Source organism: Sapajus apella, unplaced genomic scaffold (genome assembly GCF_009761245.1).
Source record: "Sapajus apella isolate SASKATOON/1434 unplaced genomic scaffold, GSC_monkey_1.0 scaffold37, whole genome shotgun sequence".
Taxonomy (NCBI): Eukaryota; Metazoa; Chordata; class Mammalia; order Primates; family Cebidae; genus Sapajus; species Sapajus apella.
Window position 1 is genome coordinate 7944424 of NW_022436977.1, and position 18629 is coordinate 7963052.

An 18629-nucleotide genomic window follows, 5' to 3' on the forward strand; every position below is an offset into this window, starting at 1 on the left:
CAAAACGGCCACACAGAGCAGAGAGTGAGACATGTCCAGAATTCCACCTGCTCTCACTGGCTGAACCCAACCACAGTGGCCATCAAGGAACCCAGGGCCTATACAGGTCAGCCTCCAGAGGACAGGGCAAAGGATAGACAGATCTGAGGACAATGATCATTGTAGGTCCCCTTCCACACAGAAGCTGCTTTTGTTTCCTGTAACATACAGACTGTGGTGCCTGCCATGGGCCTGGTGTGAGACCAACAGACTATGTGCCAGCTACGATGACAGAAGAACTCGAATTTAGAAGAAGGGGTACACAGGGGGCTCCTGTTTATTGTTAACATTGAACATGCTTCCTCTTTTGCCATTTTCTGGAACAGGTAGTTTGGTTTTTTCAGAACATCACAAGCATCCAGGTCCACCAACTCCCTCAGCATTCATCACTGACCAGTCCCCACCCTTCTGTTTCAGAAACCGGCCCCAGGGCTGGAAGACCTCCAAGTTCCACTTCCCCCAGTAGCTCCCAGCCGCTCACCTTGGCAGTTTCTCAGAGGACACAGAGCCAAGCTCTGAAGAAAACAAAGAAGTCACAATCACAGGAGAGTCAAAATTCCCACTGGGTGACAGCGTTTATTGAAAGGAAATCTTGCTTTATCCAGGAATTCACTGAGATGGACATAGCTGCAAGAAGAATGTCTCTTTCCCATGACAACCCAAAGCAACCAAACCATACCCCAAAGCAGAAACCCAGGGGAATAAGCCAGACGGCACTGCAGAACGACACTCCGAAGCAGGAAAAAAACATAAAAGATACAGGATGATTGTCTCTTCAGTATTGCATTTGGCCATGTATGTGTTTTTACATAAAATATATGTTTTCTTTTTAAGCTACCTAAAGAAAATACTCTTGATTGGGGTTAGTTCTTAAAGAAAAAAATATGTATATATAATAAAATTAAAGAATGATAGCATGTTATACCTGGAAAGGACCGTGGGCCCTAATCTTCACTCTGTCCCAGGCAATCCATGGCTCTGAGATTGAGCAACTGTCAAGGTCACTGGGGTGAGATGAGCTGGACTTGAAAGCCCTTCTCAACTTCCAGTCTCTTAACTCTTCCCACTCCGCTAATTCGCATGCGCTGCTGACGCCCTCAGAGTGTAGGATAGCACAATTGTCAAAATGTTTAACAACCTATTTTTACGGTAATGATGCAAGTATTCTGAAAGGTGACCTCTGTTTCTTTGCGTGGACAGTTTTGCTTCTTGTAGCCAGCCTGATGGCCACGGCCAAGAACTGGCCAGAATGAGGGGCAGCTACTTGCTCACAAACCGAAACACACACACTCCCACAGTTCTTGGGCGTGCTGACCTTCCCCAGCTCTGTCTCTACGTATGAGTGGGCTGAGGTTTCTCTAGGCAGGCTTACTGGCAGATGTCAAAGGACGGCAGAAGCAGCAGGGAAATTATGAACATACCGAAGGTCAAAGTGAGCTCTAGGGAAACCAGGCTTGTCACGTCCTCAGGAGGACAGAGACACAAAGGGCTGAGTACAGAGGTACTCAGCCTCCATGTCAGTTTGTTTGTCATCTATCACCCCCTTTCCCAACACTGAGCTCCAAGAGGGGAGGAATTTGTAAATGTTTAATTCATTGCTATAGTCTCTGTGCTAAGGACTGTACCTGACACATCGTTGATGCTCAATTATCTGCTAAATGAATGAATGGCTAAAGGGAGGAATCGTACATACCCCACATAAGCAAGCAAAGGAGAGAATCACCCCTGGCTGTGATGAGGATGATGGTGACCCTGTAGACATGGAAGGGGCTTGGTTCTCTGGCTCCAGACTCCCACCCTTAAACTGGGCTGACCACTCTGAATCCTGTTGGGTGGGCTCTAACCTGGCGCAGGTGAAACTCCATGGCAACTGTCATGGAGTTCTCTGGCCCACCGGCCTCCCACCTATTGGGATGCCTGGGGACACTGTGGAAGCAGCTGAACACTACCATCTCTGCCCCATATATGTCACCAACTCACAGGGTCCTCTCCCTGGCCACATCCCTACTGAGCTGCCTATCCCATACTGTGACCTGTGGAAGCCCAGCTGTGATTGGACCTGGCCTATGGGCATGCCTGGGGACTGTCACAATGTGAAGTGACACAGGAATGCCAGGAGGGAGTGCCCGGATACCTAGCATCCTCCCGACCCCATGCTCCCTGAAATTCTTCTCCAGTCACGTGGCCTTGCCCCCAGACCTCAACCATTCCCTGCCAGCCTGCTGCTGGTGATGTCTCTTTGTCCCACGAAGTTGGAAGGAGTCCTCTAGTTTGCACAGACACACCTCTGCCTGATTTCTGTTTCTGTCTTCCTTCCCTTCCTCGACATAAACCTGAGCTCCTACTCAACCCACCTCTGGCCTACACATCCCCCAGCTTGCAAGAACTTCTCCGTCTTCTTTCTCACACAGGACCCACACCCACACCTGCCTATCTCCTCTCTCCACTCCCTTCCCCCATGACCTTACCGGACTCCTCTCAGCTCGTTCTCACAGCTAAGTCCACGAACCTTTTCCCCATATCCTTCTAATCCCCCAATCCCAAAAGCCTGCTGTGGGAGGAGGGGGAAAGGACCAGTAAAACATGACCACAGAGCCCCATCATTCCAGAAACGCATCATTTGTTTAAAACCTTATTTACAAGTCTCCCTACCCCACCTGTGTAAAAGAAACTGCAATCAGTGACTGGGAACGGGTCTCAGCAGGGTTCAGAAATTGTAATAGAATTCTAGATAAAATAAGCAAAGAAGGCCATAGCTGCAGCCATAGACACAAGTGACCTGGCTTTCTCCTCTTCCAGTGCGCTGTTTACCCAGACCACGTGAACTGCTTTTCTCGGTCTTAGTTGTCCGTGACCAATACAATTTTTTTTTTCCAACCTTGGTTTCCAAAGTGGTCTTTATTTGACTTACTTTCTCTCTCACCTCTGCTCCTTAATACTTAAAATCTAATAGCTTCATATTTTAAAAAAGAATACTCAAAGGCCGGGTGCAGTGGCTCATGCCTATAATCTTAGCACTTTGGGAGGCTGAGGCACATGGATCACCTGAAGTCAAGAGTTGGAGACCAGCCTGACCAACATGGCGAAATCCCATCTCTACTAAATACAAAAAGTTAACCAGATGTGGTGGTGGGCACCTGTAATCCCAGCTACTTAGGAGGCTGAGGCAGGAGAATCACTTGAACCTGGGCGGCAGAGGTTGCAGTGAGCAGAGATCACACCATTGCACTCGAGCCTGGGCAACAAGATTAAAACTCCGTCTCAAAAAAAAAAAAATACTCCATATAGGTGCATGAACTTTACAAACCAGCCGCCCTACCAAGCTTCCATCACATTCCAAACAGAACAGCAGCAGTCCATAAGGTCTGGTCTAAAATATGTACCAGCTACACACTGTTTCCTCCCTGCACAGTGCTATTAAATAAGACCTAGCCTTCTGGACCCTTTGTCTTGGCAGGGGGAGTGAGAAGTGGGGCAGGGACAGCAATGGAAATAGTGACTGTGGAACAGGGACCTCAGCCTACCAAAGTATGTTTCTCACGACACCCCACTAGGCGGTGGCTCCTGTTCCTCAGGCATCCCAAAGTCTTAAACTGCAAAAGCTCCCTGTTGAAGACCCACTAAGAGACCCTGGAGAGGAACGTAACACTGAGGAACTGGCATGTTGTGCAAACAGGCGGCGATGGTGTCGGTGGCCGACGGATACTCCCCTCCCTGCCTCCTGCTTTGGGTGGCTGCAGCTCCTGCAGGGATGACAGCCACTTCCACAGCCCAGGAGCACACTCAGATCTGGCTTGTGGCGGTACTGTCCTTGGGGAAGGTGTAGCTCAGGGGCGCCTCGTAGAGGCTTCCCCCGTCCGTGCTGACGTCATCATCGTCATCCATGTCATCCAGCACTTTACTCGGCAGCTTCTTCAGTCTGCTGAAACAACAAGGGGCATGTTTCGAGGCCCTGAGCCAGGGCCTGTCACTAATTTGTAGATGAAGGAAGGGTTCTGGGTTGCTGTCTCTGCACGCCACTGAGTGGCACAGAAAATTAATACGTGAACTTAGCAGGTCTGCACCTGATGGTCCCTTCAGCCACAGGTAGCCGACTGCCCCCATCTCAGCACAGAAAGCCCGTGATGGGGTGGCCCGGGCTGGGACAGGATTGGTATTGTTGATTTCCCCAGGCTGTTATCAATCTTGTCTTAATTTAAAATTCTGGTATTTTGTTCACCATGGATTACACCTATTATCTTTTAAATATTGCTCTAAAATGTTATCTACCTTAATTACTGAGATTTTTGATGCTCTCTTAAATGTTGCACCCTAATGCCGACCTTGGGGCCAGTGAGCTGACAGGCCCTGTTTTACAGGATCCTCAATGAGCTGGAGCCTTCTGTCCATTTATGAGAACTACCCGGCACCCAGCGCAGAGCTCCAGGTCACGGCCAGCCTCCAAGAAAGGCTCAGCTCTATGGATCAGCATGAACCTAATCTCATGAACCTTACCTCATACCCTGAGTAGAGACCCTAGAGCAGAGAAAGCAACCCACACAGCCCCCCAACCCTCCACTCCACGCCCCCAACCTAAGGACCATGGCAGAAAAGCTTCAGAGAGCTGCTCTCTCCTGGAAACCAGGCTTGGGGAATCCTAGTCTTCATGAGGATACAGATCAGAACTTCACCTTATCTAAGTCAGACAAAAACAGGCTGGCCAAGGAACTGCCTCTCCATGATGGTATGAGCTAGTCTTATCTGCCCTAATTCTCAGTTTGCCCTTATGATCAACAGGGATACCTGCCCAGCTGGCACTGGGGCATTGGTTTAAGAATGATATGCATGAGACCCTACTGCCCAAGTAGGATCATTGAAATGGACACAGCTACCTTCACCTCTAGGATAAGATAACCCCAAAAGCAACGGTGAGGAGCTGGCTTTGAGACAACAGGAGTGAGAATGCTCCGAAGGCAGAGCCTGCCTCAACCATGGGGGGATTATCGGTCTCTTTGTGGCCTCCACATCTGCCCACCTTAAGTCCTTCTTCATTGAGTTGAGCTGCCCCTGCAGATGCTCATTCATGTCCATCTGCTCCTCCAGCTCCCTCTGCAGCTTCTTTTTAGAACTTTCCAGTCTGTCGATTTCCTCCTCCGCTTCCTCCACCTGCCGCTTCATGGCTTTCAAACGCAAGCTCAGCTGCATCGGGAGAGAGGGTGGCTCTGAGTGCCAGCTGATGGCCCAGCCCCACCACTCAATCCACCCCAGGTCCAGCCACCGTCTCCCCAGGCAACCAGGACAGGGGCTATGGGGAAACATGGAGATCAAGTGGTAAGACAAGGTTATTCTTTAAAAGCCAAAATCAGGGTGTGGAATTTGCTGATATCCCCTAATTATGTAGGCAAGAAGCCCCCATTCTATGATGTGACCAGGTGCGTCGAAGGGGAGGAATCAGCCCACTCACACTCCACCCTGCTAAGGGAGTCCTTGCTTCCCTTGCTGCCCCAGCCTGAGACATGCAGTCTCATCTGAGGAGAAATGCACACAGAGGCCCCCACCTGGTCCTTCTGATCAGTCAGAGACAGGTGCTCATCATCCACCTGCATCACCAGCTCCTTCACTTTCCGCTCCAGCCGCCGGTTGCTGAGCTGCAGGTTGGCCCGATCCCTGGAAGTGGGGAGGCAGAACCAAGAACACTCTCACTCCCATCCCTGCAGGGGCCCAGCCCAGGCTGTGGAGGTGGGCAAGCTCCAGCCAGAGGTGCTTGGTCAGCTCAAGGCTTATGGTCAGCGAAACACAATTACACAGGAAGAAAAGCTGCTTGTGAGAGAGGCAGGGAAACGAGGCTCCGAGAAGGGGAGTGACTGGCCCAAGGCTGCAGGGCCAGCAAGGGGCTGAGCGCGGCTAGAACTGCCCAGAGTTCCTGAGCTTTACTTTGTAAGGCAATAAGTCACAAACTGCAGATGTCTTGGGTCTACTCCAGGCTGTTCTGGCCTGACTCTCCAAAAGTCCAACTAACAGAGTAGATAATCTGAAGTCTCAAATGCCTGCATACCATGCCCCTTCTAGGAAGGTGAGAGGCCGTGAGTCAGAGCTCTGGCTGGAAGGCTGGTCAAGTTCAACCTGGTGCTGGCCCTCAGGCTGTCACTCAAGAGTCAGCTGCAGAGAATTGAGTTGTTGGAAAGGAGTGTGCTCACTGAATCCCACATCCCTCCCACCCCTGGGGGAGGACCTGCCCCATCTCGGACTGGTGGCCAATCGGCCTCTGCTTAAACACACCTGGCCCCCAGGGCAGAGCCAGCCTTCTGGCCTCTAACCTGGCTCTAACTCGGTAGCTTCCGAGGCAGCCTGTCCTATCGAGAGAACAGAAAAGGAACAGCAAGGACAGCGGCACCACCATGGACTGAGAAGTGGAGTCCTAAGCGTTAACCCAGCTACACCAGTATCTAGCCGGGCTACCTTACTCAAGTCACTGATTTTGATGGGTCTCTGTTTTCTCATCTATAAAATGGAAATAATAAAAGTAAGTTTGTAGTTGCTCTGCCTTCCTCACAGGCTACGAGGATGGGGAGAAATCCCAAACATAAGAGCACATTGCAATGGGACTGTCACTGCCCACTGGGACCTCTGCACTGCCGTGGGCCCAGCTTACCTCTCCTCGCTCTCCAGGCGGTCCTCCAGCTCTGCAATCCTGGCCTCCATCTGCACGACCAGCCCCTCTTTGCTGGACCGGTAGGAACCTTCCAGGTGGACAATCCGGCTCTTTAAGTCCTTGTTCTGGAACCACATAGGGAGACTGTGAGGGGCTATGTGTCTGCCACGTGCTGTGCAGAGCAGCGAAAAACATGGGGTGGAACCTGGCATTCGGTTGCTGCCTGCGATGAGGCTGCTTTCTGCACCAGGACCTGTGGCCTTGAGACCTGGGGAACCCAGAGATGTTTCCAAGGAAACCCCCTGAACTCAGGTTCGGGCCAGAAGAAGAGGTTCTATCACACTCCCTCATAAGCCTGAAAGAAATCTTTGCCATGTCCTAAGACTCCTGAATGTCAAAAAGGCTTTGCCTTGCCCTATAAATCTACAGGGGGCAGGGGAAATAGGCTCCTTTGCCAATCACGTGCAGTGAAGAACATGAACAGAAACCATGTAAAAGAAACAATAATCTGATGAAGCTTTCTTAGTCACTCATGTGTTTCGTGACAGGGATTCTTTTTCGTCCTCTTTACATTAGAATTTAGCCCTCTTCAGGATCCAGAAAATAACACACGCAATTCCTCCTCCCTCAGCTGCCAAACTTCCTTGTAGATTTAATATGACTGGGAAAAACAACGCAGGAAAAGGACTGTCAGCCCCCACCCCAGGGTTCTGGAGATGCCAAGTAAAGGAGGGCCCTCCAGTGAAGTCGGGGAGGGTTAGCGGGATGGAGGGGGAGCAGCTCACAGGTCAGCTGCCCTCACCTGCCTCTCCAGGGAAATCTTGTCACACTCCAAGTCTTGCCTTGCAGCTCTCTCCTGAAGTAGCTCATTCCTCACCTGCTCCATCTATAGCAAGCAGAACCAAAGCCCAGAGGTTAGAAGGATTGTTTCTGTATCTTTGTAGTGAAATGGTGCCCAGGAGCTGAATTCCAGCAACCAGGTCAACCCCCACTTTATGAATGAGGTTGCCCTACCCGGCCCCTCCTGCCACCTGCTCTAGGGTACAGGATCTGCTTCTTAGTTCTTTCTTGATTTCCTAACGATTGCAAAGGTGGTGATAGAAATAACACTAAGAGTCAAAGCTAGCCCTGCTGGTATGGGTTGAACTGTGTGCCCTCAAAAAGGTATGTTGGTGCCTTAATCCCCAGTACCTCTGACGTGACCTTATTTGGAGAAGTGGACTTTAGAGAGGTAACCAAGTTAAAAATGAGGTTATTAGGGTGGGCCCTAATCCAGTATGGCTGGCGTCCTTTAAAATAGGGAAATATGAGTGCAGAGACAAGCATGCATAGAGGGACGACGGCGCGTGAAGATGGGGACACAGGGAGAGTGCTCTGGGGATATGGAGGATTGGGGTGATGGGTCTATAACCAAGGATTGCCCAAGACTGCCAGAAACCACCAGAAGCTGGGAGGAGGCAAGGAAGCACTTCCCTACTGCTCTCAGAAGCAGTGTGGCTCTAACACTTTGATTTCAGATTTCTGGCCTCCAGAACCATGAGACAATAGATTTCTGTTGTTTTAAGGCACCTTGTGTTACTTTGTGCCCTAGAAAACTGGCAATACCTGCTTAGACCCCACAGGTAGGATCCCATGACACCCCCTGAACAACCCTAAGAAGTGGGTCATAGTATCTCTGCTGAGGATATTAAGGCTTCCAAAAGTCAATCAACTTGCAGGGTGACCGAGTGTCTGAGTTTGCCTGGACTGAGGATGCTCTCAGGTTGTTTCCATGCTAAAACCAGGACAGTCACAGGTGAACCAGGATGAGTCAGTCACCCAACTTCCCCAAGAGCTACATAGCCAGGAATAGGGGAGCCAGCGTTCACCTGCACTCCTGAATGCCGCATGATAAGCTCAAACTTCAGAAAGGGCTTTCAGAACAGGAGCATATCTCAGACACTGCTAAATCTCTCCTTTTTTATGCCAGAAATACAAGTCAGTGAGAATGCTGGGCAACTTCAGGAGACCTGACCAAGGCTGGACACTCATAAGAGTTTTTTGTATGCTCGGGAAAGGAGGCTCACAGCATATAACACCAGAGAAGAAATCCCATCACCTGACCATCAGCATATCTTCTCCTGACTCCCAGTGGCTTGTGCGGGAGTAAAATGAGTTATCAGAGAGGAAGGCTCCAGACCCTGTTGCCAGAACCGTCCAGCAGAGGGCAGCCTGAAGAAGCCAGAAGAATAGAGCTAAGCCGGTAAAATAAAACCACTTTTTCCTTCTTAAGGATGAAAAACAAATTCCAGGGTCCAACATGGCTAAGAGGTGCACACACCACCCGAGGACACCAGGGCCTGGAGAGCATTTGACACAGGCTCACGTGGACCGGCCTCAAGTTGAATTTTGCCACCTGTACAAGCACCCCAGTGAGTAAAAGATAATCTCGCCCCTTCTCACTGTCCCCCGCGGACAGCAAGAACTGGGGTCCCAGGAATGGCCAGAGGAGACACCCCACATTGGGCAGGCTTGCATTTGTCCCCTGGCTCCCGTTGTCCTGACCGTGGTGTGTCACACAGCATGATGTCACTGGCAACGGGGCAAAATGAGGCTGGCGGGACAGGCAGGGCTGGGATACAAAGGCCTCTGCCCCTAGGTGAGGGGGTGCCAGGTAGTCAAAATGCTCGTGTTTTAATATTTCTGACTGGCAGGCATCCAAGTCATGGGGGTTCAGAATGTTCATCAGAGGAAATGGAGGCTTAAGAGAGTGTTTATGCAAGTAACCTGAGGAGCAGGGATAGAGCCAGGCTCCTGCACTGCCTGTGACTGCATGGTTTTGTCTCTGGACCAACTAAGAAAAAAAGATTCCAATATATGTAGAGTTCAAATGCAGCTGTAGCATAAACATCCAGGCAGAGGAGGGCAGTGCCACCTCCTTAGGGCATCTTGCATAGAGAAGGGAAAAATGCCAGCAGTGCCCAGGACCCAGCAAGCAGAGCATGTCCACCCTGCCTGGGCCCGCTCCCACTCTGCTGGGCCCTGGGGCCCTCGCCAATCACATCCTGCACAGAGGGTGCCAGAACAATGGCTGTCACTGTTACCCCAGCACCAAGTTCAAGGGGAATGAATGCAGGCTTACAGCCCTGCTCCCAATGTGGGTTCTAAACCAGCCACCAACACCTCACATGTGGAGGTCATCGGAACAGCTGGGCCATGGGACTGAGGACAGACATGCCTCCCAGGGGCAGCCGTTCTGTTCATGTGCCCAGGGGAGGTCCCGGCACTTCACTGAGGACGTGGTTAAACTTCCACTGCAATGGGAAGCGATTACAGAGACCAACAGCAGTGGCCCAGCTTGAACTGCTGGCTCTGCCAGTCCCTCACCTGTGACCTTGTTGATCTAACTTCTGGGATACAATCTCCTAAGCAAGGAACTCCATTGAATGAGACACCCTGTAAGGGCCCCCAAGCTGGCCTATGATACAATAAAAGCACAACCTGGTGCCTCCTCTACCCTTCAGGGTGCTGTGTGGCACCCTTCTGAGGAAGCCAGAGGCACTTGCCTCCATCCTTAGGCAGAGTAGACACCCCAGCTCCCCACCATTAGGAGTTTCCCCTAGTGAAAAACCCACATTGTCATAATAAGAGCAAGCATGTGTCCATGAGCGCACACACTTGCGTGCTGGGCAAGGGTGGTCTCACAATGATAGGACGGGTTTGCTCGCTGTTCAAACTACAAGATGTGTCCTATGCAAGACACTGTGACAAGAGACCCAGGCAGTGCCCGCTGTCCGTATAGCCTAGCAGGGGATAAACGAACACGCCCTGTACAAGTAGTCAGTGTCACTATGACAGGAAATGACAGTGTGCTGGGGCAGGGTGGCAGTGGGTGGCGGCTCAGATTCAGAAGGTCAGCAAAAGCTTCCAAAAACACAGACACTAAGCTAAGACCTAAATGAGGTCAGGGACGGGCAGGGTAGAAAAAAGGGGAATAGGGTCTGGCTGAGTCCCCACCCAAGTCTCATCTCAAATTGTAGTTCCCATAATTCCCACTGTCATGGGAGGGGACCCGGTGGGAGGTAACTGAATCATGAGGGCAGGTCTTTCCCATGCTGTTCTTGTGATAGTGAATAAGTCTCACGAGATCTAATGACTTTATAAGCGGGAGCCTCCCTGCACATGCTCTCTTTTGCCTGCCACCATGTAAGACATGACTTTGCTCTTCATTCACCTTCAGCCATGACTGTGAGACCTCCCCAGCTATGCTGAACTGTGAGTCAATTAAATCTCTTTCCTCTATAAATTACCCAGGCTTGGGTATGCATTTATTAGCAGCATGAGAACAGGCTAATACATGGAGCTGGGTAGGGAATGTAGCTTTCCAAACGAGGTGGGCGGGCTGCCAGTAACACAGAGTAGGAGGTAAGAAAGAGAAGGGCAGTGTTGGAAGGAATTAGCCATGTGAGGAAGGTGAGGGGGCAGGTGAAGACATCGATGGCTCGGGTGGAGAGGGAGACAGGGAGTAGTCACACAGGGCCCAAAATCATACTGTGACAGTAGCTCACAGATTTATTGTGCTTACAAAAGCGAGTTCTGTGCATTTGAATAGCAATATCTCATTTACTCCTCACCACCACCAATGAAGGGGGCACTGTTAACATCCCCACCTGTGCCGAGAGTCCTCCTGGTGATGTAGGTGGGGCCAACTGGACGATGCCAGTGGAAGCCACAGGACAGGTAAGCCCACCAAGGAGAGACATATAAAGAAGGAGGAAGATCTGCAGCTGGGCCCTGGGAATCCCCCACCCCTCAGTTCCCAGGTCAGGGGAGGCAGGGAGAAGCCAGGATCTATCCCAAAGCCAAGAAGGGCAAAGACTGCAGGTAAAGCACACAGGCTGGACAAGAACAAGTTTGCTTCTGCAAAGTTCCGCAGAGAGGAGAGGCTGACTGCAAAGCTCAGGGGAGGCACTGGAGGCCAAGAGGCAGGAATAGACACCACACCTCTCCTCTGGAACCCAGCAGTGACTAAGACAGCAGCTGTGACCCACGGCTGGAGGGGGCACAAGGGTGTGCAGGGGATGCCCACGCGATTATCAGGTGGCAGTGAGAAGCCACAGAGGAGAGAAAAGAAGGGAGTGTCACAGAAAACCAGCCACCCAGCAAGGGGAGGGACGGGATCCAGGCCTGTTCTAGGGTCAGAATGAAGACAGGGAGAGGAAGAGGATCCCCCAGGGCTTGGTGGGAGGCAGGCACCTGTAGCTCAAAGGGAAGGTAGAGGGAGGGAAAAGAAAGGGAGGGAAGGGAAATTATTTTCCCAAAAGAGAAGGGATAAAGAAAACCCAGAGGCTTGTAGAGAGAGAAATAAATCTAGAAATCTAGTTGCTGTGGAGTGTGTGGTTGAAAAATACCAGCAGACAACCAAAGGCCAGCAGAGCAGAGGCAAGCATTGCTTTGCAGCTGTGCTCCGGCCAGGAGACCCAAGGGGAATGCCCCGAACCATGAGCACCCCAAGCCGTGCACTGGGCCAGACCTCTCTGAGGCAGATGTTATCACCCTGGATTTCCACGTGGGAGGTCCAGAAACATGCCCCAATCAGTGTTAGATGGAAGCAGCTTTGGGATGCCCACCTAGGTTTTCTGACAAAAAAATCATACACTCCCTTTTCCCTTCTCCATTGTCTCTTAGCAAACCTGTAGGATCTAGAACTCTCAATGAAGGAAAAATTCCCACAAGGAGAGTTCAGGCAGGGACTTTGGAGCCCGGAAGGAAAACGTGTCTGGTGCAGTGAGGCAGAGAGCGTGTGGTGGGGTTCCAGGATGCCCAAGTGGTCACGCTGCACTGGGCCCAGCCTGGGGGTTCAGGACAAACCCTGCCACCTCACGCAGCAGCCACTGGCCAGGCTTGCACCCTTAGTGCCAATGTCTGAAAACTCTGGATCCCACCAGGAAACAGACTTCCCTGTGCAGAGGAGCACTTCCCACGGCAGGATCCCCGAGGGCCCCCGCAGGTTCAAGGCCTCCCTGGAGAGTCCCCGGATAATGGTGGCTCTCCAGAGGGGGAACAAAAAGGAATTATTTATTCTCCACTACAGTCCCTTAAAAGATGGCTATTAAAATGGAAATGTAGAATAAATCAGAGTGAAGAACAGGAAGGAATAAATGTGTAGCCATAAAACTTAACAGTTACTGTGACCTGAGCAGGCAAGTCCATTTTCTTGAGTCTTTGCAAACCCAGGCTTTTGGCAAACATGATCAGCTTCCTTCAGTTCTTCAAAGGACAGCCTGACACGAAAACTCTGAAGTAAATCCACCATGTGGAGTCTTATACAAGGACCATGTGGTGTTGTGGACAAGGCCTCAAGAAGGATGGGTTTCACCATACACCCGGAAGTATTCTGTGTCCCCCTGCTATTGGCTATCCTCAATGCAGTGATCCCAGGACTAGGCCCCCTGACTTAGGAATATTGTAAATAAAATTCTTACCCTGAGCTCACACTGGTCCCTGCCCTGGGGTAAAAACAAACAAACAAAAAAAAACCCTGGTTTGGCTGAGCCAGCCTCCTGAACCAGAAAAGAGTAAACTCGATGCTGGGAAGTTATATATTTATACAAGCTTGGTGCTTTATATGCTGTTTACCCTTCAACTACATTAAATAGCCTTAACAAAAACTTTCCAGTCAAATTAAAAACACAACCAGAGCTGAAGGCAGACGTGTATCACAGTTGGACTGGAAGAATGCTAAGCTCTGAGTATTTTGATTGGAAATCACAGTATCAGATTCCAGTGGGTTTTATGTCAGAGATACCCACGACCTGAGTGAGCTCTCAGGATTCCAAGCAGCTGCCTTTCGGGTTAATGGAAAGCCAGAGCTATTTGTGATGGCCAGTAACTATACTGAACCCCATCACCTGTGTTTACCATTGGGCTGTAAAGAGGTTGGCAAGCCCACACTCCTGGCTGGCATTAAAAATAATCACAAAAAAGGAAAATTATTATTAATCAACTGTACACACTGGGTTTTTGAGCAGCTGATACCATAAGAGGCAGTTATGAGGTTAGTAGCATTTTAGTTGAAAAAAAAGGAGAAAGAAGAAAACCCTCCTCTGATCTTTCACTCGTGACTGCAAAGAAGACAGTCACATTTAGCAGGAGGGCACCCCTAATGCTGACTGAACAGCAGATGTGAGCCAGTGAGGAGCAGTTCTGAAAAGTGACTGTAGGAGCCCACAGCTCTATCACTGGATTTAGTCCTGCATCTGCAGAGGCAACTGGGCAGCCTCGCTCAGTCCCTGGAGAGACCATGAAGACACCCAAAGCTCGACTTGGCATTTTTCCTGCCTGCCAGCTGCCTGGGCTGGATGAATCATCTTTCCATCGGGCTAGGTCATTGTGGGCTACATGGCCAAGAGAACGCCTCCCCGCATAGGCCCAGCTGTGCTGTGAAGTGTTTGTGGCACTGCCTATCGAGCTAGCCCAACAGCCTGTTGGCATTTAATTTAAAACACGTGAAGCCAGACCGCTCCTTAATCCTGCACTCCTAAAGAATCAGGAGAGGATCAGCTGAACTTCAATCCTCACCCGTTTTAAGAAACATCATTTTTAACTTGGGAGTGAAGACCCAAATGCATTTGAAGGAATGGTCTTTAAGACCATGACATAGTCTCATGCACGGATAATGGGAACAGGCAGGAGGCTTTGGAGTCAAATTGTGACTCTACCTCATACAAACCGTGTGACCCTAGGTAGTCACTTCTCCTTGAAAGCTCTGAAAACAAGAAAGCAAGTGAGGCACCCAGCCCAGTGCCTAGCACTTAGGGAATCATTGGTAAGGATGGCAATTGTCATAAATGGAAACATGGGTTTTGGAGGATGGAAAGGAAAAAGGATTACTCTGAATTTAAACAGACCAAATACCAGTAAAATACTCACTACTGAACTGAATTATCCTTCAACTTATAAGCCAATAGGAAACCTTTCTGCATATGGTGGGACTATACTTGGGTGACAAAACAGATACTCCTTACCTCTATTTCATAAAGAAGATATCATGTTATCAACTCGAAATCCATCCTTTCTCCTTCATAGTGGTCAGACTTGAAAACAAAGTCCAAACATCCAAGAGGTTTGAAAAACTTTTGTCTCTCAATTAGGATTTCCTGAATCCATCACTCTAAATAACAATGTCCTGGGCATGTAAAGGAAGCCCTTGGAAAGGCTGTGATATGGTTTGGCTGTGTCCTCACCCAAATCTCACCATGAATTGCAGCTCCCATAATCCCCAAGTGTCATGGAAGGGATTTGGTGGGTGGTAATTGAATAAGTGAATAAGTCTCATGAGATCTGATGGTCTGATAAAGAGCAGTTCCCCGGTACACACCCTCTTTCCTGCTGCCACGGAACACGTGCCTTTGCTTCTCCTTTGCCTTCCACCATGATTGTGAGGCCTCCCCAGCCATGCTGACCTGTGAGTCCATTAAATCTCTTTCCTCTATAAATTACTCAGTCTCAGGTATGTCCTTATAGCCATGTGAGAATGGACTAATACAGGCTGGGAACTTATAAATAACATGGCCAGCATTTAGTGTATACCAAATGTATGCACAAGAAAGAGAAAAAAAGAAGAGGCATGGAAAGGATCAAATGCACTGTCTCACACAGCTTTCCTGTCCTCTGCCCTGGTAACAGCGCAGTTGAGGCCCCTCCCAGTCTCCCCTTCTTCAGTCCTCACCCCTACCCCTGCCACATGAGTCTTCTAGAACACTGTGTATGCTTCACTTTTCTGCTCAATAGCCTTTGACAGCTGCCCACTGCCTTCACAACAGAGACATTCAAAACCCTCCGTCTGGCTCTTCAAACTTACCTCCTTTCATTTCCCATGGAAACTGGAAATCTGATTAAGACACACTCATCCATTCATTGCTTCTCAAACTGCTGTATAGATTCCTACCTCCCAGTCTTCGTTCACACCATTCCTTCTATCTAGAATCCCATTTCCAGTCCTCTTGGTTTATCCAAATCTCATCTTTTCTTTAGAGCTGAGCCCAGGTCCCCGCCCTCTTTCTAATGATTCTTCTATAATCACCCTTGCTACGATGCTCTTTCCCTCATTAGCTGCTTGAATCTTTTACTTGGCATTTGGTGTCCACTATTTTTTATTGTTAGTTATCCATTTTTTAGGTCTGACCCACCTCCTCCAACAAACTGTAGCACTCAAGGACAGGGACCATTTCTGGTCCTCTGGGAGCTTTACCACAATGCCATGCACCCAGCAGGTATTCACCATATTTTGCAAGCACTGATAAAATAGAGCATCGCCTTGGGAATTGAGACCCAAGCCCAGCTCTGCAGTCAATTGCCTGTATGACTGTGGCCAAATCACCAGGTGACTCTGGGCCTCAAATCTCATCCATTACAGAGAAGTGGGGAGAGTTGGACTCTGAGGTCCTTGCCACATCTAACAGTCTATGAGAGGGGTTGACCATTCACTACTAATATTGCTGGAAAACTTTTTTTTCTGGCTTATTCATTAAATTCTATCACTAAGAATAGTGGGAGATGTTTGGGGGAAGCAAAGATTCAGCAGAGGAGCTTGTGAGAATCCAGAGTTTAAGAAAAGTGCTGTTAAGTCTGAATTTTTTAATTTAAAGAGAAGAAGATCCCCAAACTAAAACGTCCCATGCCTTCTCTTTTCAGTGCCTAGTAGCAGTTTGCTAGGAAGGCAGGGCCGATGCTATTACTTGAGTTCAAAATAACTGGTACCCTTTCCTGCTTTTTAGGAGATTGTCCTAGTTAAGGAGATGTCATAAGGTCAGCATTTGAGGGGAGAGAGGAAAAGAGGTCTTAAAGTTTTGAAGTTTCCCCTTTCTTGCTCTGATTCCAGCAGGAAAGCACCAGGCACACAGCCCTAAAAGTTAACCTAAGTGGACCAAAAGAGCTCAGCATCAGGGCCCATCTGTCTATACCCAAGGCCCTCTCCAGAGAGCCTTCATTCTCAAACGCAGGAGGTAAGCCTTGGCTCCACCTCAACTTTAAATGAGAATGAGATGCTTTCCAGGGAGGCAGGCATTTGGCCCACCCATTTCTCGGCCTTCCCTCACAAGTCAGGAGGCAGCAAAGGCCAGAAGAGAGGCTCTCAGAACACAATCAGGAGACATCACTTTATCTCAGCGTTTCTGTTTCCTTTTCTTACGAATTCCTACATGCATGTGAAGGTAATCCTCAATTTCTCCACTTACAACCAACACCAGGCTTTATCCTATCTCAGATGATGCAGTGAGTAGAAAGAAAACAGAAGAGAGAAAGAGAGCTGATACAGAAAGAGGCTGTAGACATTTGTGGAACTCATTATTTTAGGCATATGACTCAGATACAGGGAGAGAACTGGGGAAAGTAAAGGGTGGATCAGACACTTCTGGATGTATAAAGCCTTCTTGCAGCACTGCAATGCTAGAATTCAGAAAAGCCTTCAGAAATCGCCTGGGTCAATCACTTCCTTTTGATAGATTTGAAAGACTGAGCTCAGAGAGGCTGGGACTCTCCCAGAGGTAAATGAGGCTAGTGCGGGAGCCAGGTCTGGGACTCCCAGCCCACTGCTCTCCCCAGCAGATCAAGTGAATTCCCTTAACTTCCTCCCTGGACTTCGTTCAAAGTTCTTGGTTCCCTTAACTTCCTCCCTGAACTGCCATCAAGTTCTTGGCTTAGTGGAAATATTTTTAGCCTTGACCACATCATGGACAGCAGCTCTGTTCTCCACGATCCAAGTGCTCAGATGAAAGGAAAATGAAATGTCCAGAGCAATTCTGGGACCAGATATCTGCATGATCAGTTCTCTCAGCATTGGGCTGTCAGCCGAGCTAAGGGAGGCAGCTGCATTCTGGTTCAGTGTCTGTGTTTTGTTTCTGATGTAAACATAGAACTGAAGGTCTGTTTTAACTGCCTCGTTACTGATAAGATGACAGACTTTCCCACTATCCCTCTCAGCATAAGTCACAAGAAGCGCTAGCAAGCAAATCCATGGTCACATCCTTTGTCACTGTGAATGTTTAGCAGATCCTGACATGTCTTGGGGGAACATGACTACTTAGCCAGGCTGGCAGGGCCTCATCACAAAACAGCTTTCATTCCAGTGGGAGAACTTAGAAAACACAGTCTTCAGTAAGAATTCTGAGGGGTGGTAGGGGAGATGTCCAGGTTGAGCTCTCCATCTGGACCTGTGGTTTTTCAGGAAGGTCCCTCTCTAAACCACTGCAGCTCTGGCCTGATGGGCTATCACAGCTCCAGAGGAATGCCATTATCACAGCCTGGGAACAAGCAGACAGAACCCACACCCCATGAGGAGGTCAGAGCGAACGAACCTGGGGCTGCAATTTCCTTCTCTCTCAGGGGCAAAGTAGCATGAGTATCACAATGGTCTGCAAAGAAATCTGTCAATAGGGGCCTAACAGAATATGGAAAAGCAGCCAGTGATTCACCTTCTACTTTGAGCAGGGATGCCTGCTCCTAAGGTGCTACCCCAAGCTCTGGGACTTCCAGTTCTTGGTCACCCTGAACTGAGGGAAGGGAAGTCCATATGAATAAGCAGAAGAGACCAGAGGAAAGTGCCCTTTGGAACAGAGAAGAATGGATAGAGAGGATAAAAAACATAAAGCAGAAAGTGGAAGTTTCCCAAGTGGTTATAAATAACAATCTATTGGCCATAACAGGAGAAGTGCTTTTCAGAGCTGAGGCCCTGAGGGTCATAGTTCAACATGCAAGTGTATGAATTTGGTAGCAGACACTATGTAAGGTGCAAGAGAAAGTAGGCTCTATGATGCAGGCTTTTCCTCGACAAGTTAATTAGCAGTAAATACACCTATGAAGCACTCACAATCAATAACAGTACTTGCCAAGTGACTGCTTTTTGCAGTTTTGGAAAGAGTTTCACTTACATTTGATCCTTATGACCACACTGTGAGGCAATCGGGGAGTGTTATTCTCA

At 49.2% G+C, this 18629-nt stretch overlaps 1 protein-coding gene across 3 annotated transcripts in view; it reads right to left on the bottom strand.

Annotated features, from left to right (window-relative positions):
* Nucleotides 1–589: 589 nt before the first annotated feature.
* Nucleotides 590–18629, bottom strand: part of CGNL1 (cingulin like 1) — a 116138-nt gene continuing 98098 nt past the window's right edge. The window contains exons 14-19 of one of the 3 annotated variants that reach the window (XM_032297336.1): nt 7473–7556; nt 6671–6795; nt 5577–5685; nt 5054–5217; nt 3811–3961; nt 3274–3780 (exon numbers count right to left, since the gene is read on the bottom strand). In XM_032297336.1, the coding sequence (XP_032153227.1) occupies nt 3823–3961; nt 5054–5217; nt 5577–5685; nt 6671–6795; nt 7473–7556 (621 nt within the window). In that variant the 3' untranslated portion in view covers nt 3274–3780; nt 3811–3822. Of the gene's footprint in view, nt 3962–5053; nt 5218–5576; nt 5686–6670; nt 6796–7472; nt 7557–18629 lie in introns of all 3 variants that reach the window. The other 2 variants (XM_032297337.1, XM_032297335.1) reach the window with 2 other exon arrangements.